General features: G+C 46.5%; 2 protein-coding genes across 3 annotated transcripts in view; one reads left to right on the top strand and one right to left on the bottom strand.

Annotated features, from left to right (window-relative positions):
* Positions 1–15: 15 nt before the first annotated feature.
* Positions 16–4,009, bottom strand: H257_11254. 2 transcript variants are annotated; one of them, XM_009838147.1, is made up of 6 exons: positions 3,060–4,009; positions 2,916–3,004; positions 1,787–1,931; positions 1,589–1,734; positions 1,036–1,215; positions 16–449 (listed from the first exon to the last, which is right to left on the bottom strand). In XM_009838147.1, exons 1-6 carry the CDS (start codon positions 3,996–3,998, stop codon positions 113–115), a joined length of 1,836 nt encoding a protein of 611 aa, XP_009836449.1. In that variant the 5' UTR covers positions 3,999–4,009; the 3' UTR covers positions 16–112. The 2 variants fall into 2 exon arrangements, with proteins under 2 accessions (XP_009836449.1, XP_009836448.1); XM_009838146.1 differs by lacking the exon at positions 16–449 and having other exon boundaries at positions 714–1,215.
* Positions 4,010–5,890: 1,881 nt separating this feature from the next.
* The window catches only part of H257_11253 (hypothetical protein), a gene marked incomplete at both ends in the record, with an annotated part of 1,985 nt that continues 853 nt past the window's right edge, over positions 5,891–7,022 (top strand). The window contains one exon of the mRNA XM_009838145.1: positions 5,891–6,975. Coding sequence (XP_009836447.1) covers positions 5,891–6,975 — 1,085 coding nt within the window. The remainder of the gene's footprint in view (positions 6,976–7,022) is intronic.

Genomic DNA, 7,022 nt, shown 5'->3' with positions numbered 1-7,022 from the left:
TCGGTTTCGAATCGATTTGACAATATATAAATATATATATCTGTGGCGGTTAACTGTCTCTGCTGGGTGGCCATGCCAGTATATATATATATTACGAACCCGTGATATGTACCTACTGTACAGTGTCCATATACTGAAACGTCGACAGCGTCTGCCGATGCGCCGCCACCACCACCCTGTCCTTGACCAGAACCGAGTCGGCATCGTACTCGAGGTCGTCGCGACTGCGCACGTCGTGGGTCCTCACGTCGTACACGACCAACGCACGATCAACCCCCGCCACGACCTGGTTCGGGGCGAGGAATTCCACTGGAAACATGGTTTTGAATTCCGATGTCGCATATGTGACAGAGGGGCCGCGGTCGTGCTGCCGGATGTCCCACACCAGGATCTTGCCGTCAAACCCTGTGGATACGACCGTATGACGGCACGTTGGCGCCCACCGCACGCTATATATTTGCATGCACAAGATGGGTATATATATATATATATATATATATATACTGTAACCCATACAAGTAACGAATAGTGGACGAATAAACGGAAAAGAACGATACAGTTCAGTGTGTCGTCACCACCACACCATTATGAAGATCGACGAGTACGAATATTTGACAGTTATATTATATATATATATATATATATATATATATAAATATATATTATGTGTTTTGATGTTACCATTCGAATAACTCTTGACAAAAGTAAATAAAGTTGAATCAGGACACCTTTTATATATACATATATATATATCTATATATATATTCCACTACCGAGTCAAAGCAGTATGTATATATATATTGAAGGAAAAAGGACCATCCGTTTCTGTGTGTCATGTGACCACATTATTAGGAAGGTCGACGAGCACGAACGTAGTCGCCGTGTACACTATACATATATATCAGGAGTATATATATATATAATATATATTATATAGTTTGTTGACACCATTCGAATCCACACATGATATAGAACGATTGGTTTGGGCACTTTGTATATATAACTATATTTCAGAAGGGAAATACTAGTACCTACCTATTCACGGCGCGGGTATGGCCCCCTTGAACAAGGCAGGTCGCAGCAACAGACGAACGGCATCGCAGATCTGTGATTTGAACTGTCAGGTCGTTGCCACAACTGGCCAACATGGTTGGCTCTGTCGCAGAAAACCGAACGCACTTGACGACGCCAGTATGGTGGTCCAATGTGCGCACCCTATGGCCACAAATAGTATCACATCACCATCTGTAAATATATATATATATTTAATGCATGGTTCATCCAACGACAAGCACGAATAGGGAGATTTTATATATCGTGAAAAGATCGTTGTTGTATTGTCGATTTGATACAAATTTCGGGAGGGGGTGCAATCGAATCGCGCCAACCAAACCGATCCACAATCAATCTGATTGGTTGTTGAATTTCACTGACAAGGTTTTGATTGGCTAATAATTTTGAGCTCATCTGAGGAAGCCAATCAAATCGATTTAAATTCCACCGAAAAACCACAACACAATGAAATTTCATTCGAAAGCACAATATATATACGTATGTACTACATTTTTTTACGTCGTTCATCACGTACAATTGCAAGTGGGACTGTGTCACAGCCGAGAGCGCGACGGTGTAATCTTTTGACCCGGTTGCAATCACAGCATCGCAGGTTTGAACGTCCAAGCTAAAGATCCCGCTGTTCGAATGCAAGTTGGTCGAGCCCAATAAGGCCAGCCCCTTCATCGTTCCACTGAGCTCCAGTATATATCAACAACTAGTAATACATTACCAAAGTCGATGGATCGACAGCCCATAGCTTCACGAAGCCGTCGTTGGCTGCCGTAATCATTCGAGTTTGAGCTGGCGACGTCAGGTTAAAGTTTACGCCGCTGCACCAGCCTTGATGAGCCCGAAACGACAACAGTGGAGTTGATCTAATCAATGATATTATTGTGTTTATATTTGGAATTCGAGTGGGATGGGTTGGTCTATAATAATGACCAGAATAACCAAACCGAATGAACAGCAGCAATCGATATATATCGACCAATCAAAACCCAGATCATTAAGTACCCAATCAAAAATGATCCACGATTCCTAGACCAAGGGAATATCGAATTAGTGTGTGACTTGAATTAGTGTGATACTGGACGAATGTTACATCCAAAAGTCAGTCGGAAGAATCGATCCCCCGATGGATTTGGCAAAGAATCAGCACAAAAGTTAGTCAAATATTGGGTAAAACGACAATATTGTGTTTATATTCTTCTACACTGGAACGACGACGTGGAGACTAAATATATTGACACTGCCAAATATATATATATATGTACACAAGAATCATCGACAGAAGTAGGCTTGAGCCAATCAGATTCCAGGAAACCACCATCACAAACATCAAATTAGTGTGAAACTTTTCAATTCGTGGGATACAAATCACCACAGGAAACCACTGATTGTTTACATACAAAATTCAGTACAACGACAATCGATCGATTTGGCGAATTTTCCGTACAAGTCCAAATTTTGGTTAACTTAATGACAGAAAATATGGAATCAAAAACGATGATATATCTAGTGTCCAGTCGATTCAAAATTGGAGTGTTTGGGTATATATATATATATATATATATATATCGAATGCGCACAACGACCAAATCGGCACACAATCGATATTCGACCAATCAAAACCCAGATCAATAATCAAGTAGCCAATCAGAAATTATCCACTCGTCGACCAATGCCACATCGTGTGTGATTTAAGAGTTGGCGACACCATCGAACTGGTATTTTTGCATAACTCGGCCAAATCAAATAGATTTGGCAAAGAATCAGCCCAAAAAGTCAGCCAAATTGATTGTAAAACGACAATCAAAATATATTTGTCTTCCGACCACAGGTGGTTCGTAGTCACGTACTGGTACGCCACGTCACACGAGTACAAGGACAGGTACCCGTTGTGACCTGCCGCCACCAGCAGCCGCCCAGTCGACGCCATCGAATACACCTACGAAGTAGTATCTAGTTGACTGGAGAAGCAGCTTTTATCAGGATGGGCATACCCGCTTGAGGTTTGTGTCGACGCGGTCGTGGGACGATGGTGTGGTGGCGAACCCCCGTCCTTGCTGTGACACGGTGCTGCACTCTGTTGCAACCGACTGTGACAGAGTAGGGTTTCCTGGCGTATCGCACAGGTACTGAACGAGGACCGATGTGTCTGGAAATACATCGAACGGTTGACGGGTTGGAGGTTGTTTGGGTGTTGGCTCTTCGGTGGAGACGGCACTGTCGACCCCCCCGGCTGCCAGTTGGCGCGAGGACCGCCGAAGGGCGACGGGAGGAGGCGAGGACGGAGGCCTGCGACGAGGTTTGGGTTTCTGGATGGATGAAGTGCGACGAGGTTGCGGAAGGTGATCGATGCCGAGAGAGGCCAGAAACGCTGCGTTCTGTCGGATCTTGGCCAATCGTTCTTGTTCGTAAGCGCATAGAGCAGAGTCGTCCAGCTTGACCTTTTTGTTCTGGCGGTCATGTGAATGCGATGACGAATGACCAAGGGTACCCTTTAGAGCACCCTTTGCCTCGTCCGGTGTTGCGGGATCTTCGACAGAGGCGGATTCGTTAGAGTCAAGTGGGGCAATGACCTGCGGCGGCGACGTGTGCACGAGATCGCTGGCGGTAGACTCGGCAAGTCCTTTGGGCAGAGCTGAAGACCCCGTTTGAATGACAGGTACTACGTGGCTAGTGGTGTCGCTTGGAGAAGCCCCTACTGAGGCGTGTGATGGCACAGCTGGCTGAAGTGGGCTGCTGGGGGACTTGGCCTCTGCACAGTCGTCGCAGGACTTGGGGCTGCCTGGGATCATAACGTTCTCAGCCTTGGACAGCGGCGCGCTAATTACACGTGCATCGTGCTCTGTAATAGGCTGCTGGACACTAAAGTACTGCAGCAAACTTCCTGCCTTCATCCCTGTGGCAAGTTGGCGCTGCCGCCTCTGCCTTGCCATCGTCGCGCCAAAATGGTCTATGGTATCCGGATGGTTTCGGATACCACATTTCCGTATAGTGCTTATAACCGTGGACTCACTGGTCGAAACAGACATATTGAAGGACATATAAAACATGACTGCCATACATGAAGTACACATTAGTCCCCTTTACTACAATGTACCGCTAAGCTTATTAGAGGTTTTGCAACTCATCGTTATGATTACCCTTTGCCACTAATGACAATACCGGAACTTCCCTTAATGATGTGGAAAACACAATACCGTGTAATGTATATAGATTTGGACAGTGGCGGGGCAAGTATCCGGATACGGATAGTGCTTATTACTATATGCATACATTAATCAAGTGTAATATTCCTACTATATAATTTTACAGAGGATTATATAATTTTACAGAGGAGTCCAAATCTATAGGGCTGTCTAACAACCTAAGTATATACGCTACACGGGTAATCAATTACGTCATCATTAACGTTAAGGTAGTGCATCAATCTTCCGAACGGCATGAAACTTCCGAACGATTCGAGTTTTATCCAATCAGATTACTCTAATTTGGCGTAAACATCACTGATTGGTAGTGATAATATTCATGGCAGTAATTATATACTTGGAGTTCAAACGAAAACTCAACCAATTCTAATCACGCCAACCTAAATTAATACGAATTAATGATTAGCAGCATATACTTGACTGTGGTGGGTACGGGCGTCGAGCTCGTGGATGTTGCCTCGGTCGAAGGCGATTGCCATCGCTTCGACGTTTGTTGACCTTTCCAAACCAACGGTGAGCAGTAAGACCCCCATTGGTTCAAAATTGATTTCGTACCTGTGGTGTGTTGCCGATGTCGTTGCCTCGTATGTTCTCTCGCATCTACATGTAAAAAGCGAATGGAATCAAGGACGCCGTTGGCACGGGATCGTGGATCAAGACAAGGGAAGGGGTACGCGAAGACATTCTGTTCTTACCTGCGAAGCCGGTTGTGCGCAAACGCGTCAAGACCAACGGCGAGTGGCATTCCATGGAGGACCTTCATGCGACCCCAGCGAAATGGCAAGTGCGAAGTGAATTGTTTTACTCGTTGTTTTTAAATTTGATCCAAATTTAATTAATACAGCTTTGAATCCAGTGGAGAATGACAGTATTATATTGAATCGAATTTTAATTCGTATTATAATTCAATATATACAAATCTCCTCATGTTTGAAACCGTTCGGGGAATATGTGCACGTTAAAATTCATCATGCTTTTGTTTCGTCATATTAATTTGAAACAAAACGACAAATGTTGAATTGCAAAACCTCTCGATTAATACTAAGTAGACCCCAAAATGGCAATGCTGTAAGCAAAGATGTCCTCCGTTCCGCAGCAACGATTGAGAAGTGTACAGACGATGCTAGAATACTGTAGTAAATCTCAATATCACTTGCGCCAATGCTATGTTGTGAGGTGGATGTGTGCTTGCCATAGTAAACCCAAGCTATTTTACAACGAAATCGAAAGAACGACCACATTGGCAATCCATGTGATGTCGACGTCGTACCCTTCCAATACAAATCATAGGCTTAATCGTTAAATTATAGGCATGATGTCATGACTGTAGTCGTTGAAAATACCATATGCAATTCACACATACACTGAACCTCTGGGAATCGTATACAGTAATCGTATAATGCAAAGAATGCAGCTGCTTACAGTAGTGTAAGGCCGCTTACAACTGTACTGTACCAGCGATTGTCCGCACGTTCATGGCCCTCTAACTAACATCAACCACTTGCATTGTTCCTGACATTGTTCTTGACATGTTTGTAAAGACTCGGCGATTCCGGATACACAAAGTCGTATCCGAAGGATCATCCCATACGAACGATGTACGTACTCGCAATTTTGCCATGGATACCCCACATGCTGCGGTGGGCTGGGTCGAGTCTCTGACCAAGCAGCCGCCGCCGTCGCCCGACGCATCGCTATGTACGTACCTCCGCGACGGACGAGTCCTGTGCATGCTGGCGAATGCGCTGAGTGAAACCAACGAGGTGCGCGTCCGACCTCGTGACCGGTTCCGCACGTACCACGCCCTCGAGAGTGTGTCGTTGTTCCTGCGGTGGGCGCGGGATCGTGCGTTGATAGACGACAACGCCATGTTCACGTCTGCACAGCTCATCGACGAGCAGGACGAAGTCGCGGTGTTGGCGTGTCTGCAGGCGCTGGAAACCAAATTCAAACCCAAATCGAATCGTGCGTTGCCAAACAAACACGGCGAGGTCAGCAAGCACGAGTCGAGTGTCAAGACCACCAGTACCAGTACCACCACCACAACGACCACCACCAGTACAAGTACCGCGTCAGTCGTACCTACAGCGATCGACCCCGTCATGGCGACTCTACCCACAGCATCAAAGACGACATCTACCACGTCACCCCCTCAAGTAACCAAAGCGACCTTGGTTCCACCGACTCCACCATCACCGCCATCACCGCCGCCGCTATCGTCGTCTCCTCATGTGAAGCGATCACCAGTACCACTTCGAACCGCCTCATCCGCTAAGCCGAGCAGCCAGCCGACACCAAAAGTTGCCATGAAGACGCCCACCACCACCACCATCACACCACCATCAGCATCATCTCCCGGAACCCCATCATCCACGAAAGCTTCATCCGTGGCCAAATCCAAGTCCAAACTCACTTCGTTCCTTGCGATCCCTAACGCACCCGCTACCGTCCTCAAAGCTCCTCAACCGCCGACGAATCGCCATGTGACACCGAACCACACGCTGTCTCAGGGGGTTTCCCTTGCGGATAGTCTCACGGAAAAGGTCGAGGCTACCACCTCTCCTAAATCTCGATTGAACCCCTCAAGCCCCGTAACCTCTGCACCAGGGGTAGCCACCACCACCACCCAGAAACCATCAGCAGTAGCATCGCAATCCCCGTCAAAACTCGGTCCATCTGCCCTTCAAAAGAAGGGCCACTTTGCGTCAGCCTACTTGGCCGCCATCGAAAGCAGCTCAACGTCGTCACCAC

The sequence above is a fragment of the Aphanomyces astaci genome (assembly GCF_000520075.1).
Source record: "Aphanomyces astaci strain APO3 unplaced genomic scaffold supercont1.33, whole genome shotgun sequence".
In the NCBI taxonomy this organism is placed as follows: domain Eukaryota; phylum Oomycota; class Saprolegniomycetes; order Saprolegniales; family Verrucalvaceae; genus Aphanomyces; species Aphanomyces astaci.
This window is presented reverse-complemented; position numbering and strand designations above follow the sequence as displayed.

Excerpts from the sequence above, each read along its gene's own strand:
- H257_11254 (XM_009838147.1), bottom strand. The coding sequence starts at position 3,998 with ATGGCAAGGCAGAGGCGGCAGCGCCAACTTGCCACAGGGATGAAGGCA. Across the intron at positions 1,216-1,588 it reads ACACAGTCCCACTTGCAATT|GGTGCGCACATTGGACCACC; the intron begins GTACGTGATGAA and ends TTGTGGCCATAG. Across the intron at positions 450-1,035 it reads CATACCCGCGCCGTGAATAG|CGTGCGGTGGGCGCCAACGT; the intron begins GTAGGTACTAGT and ends GCAAATATATAG.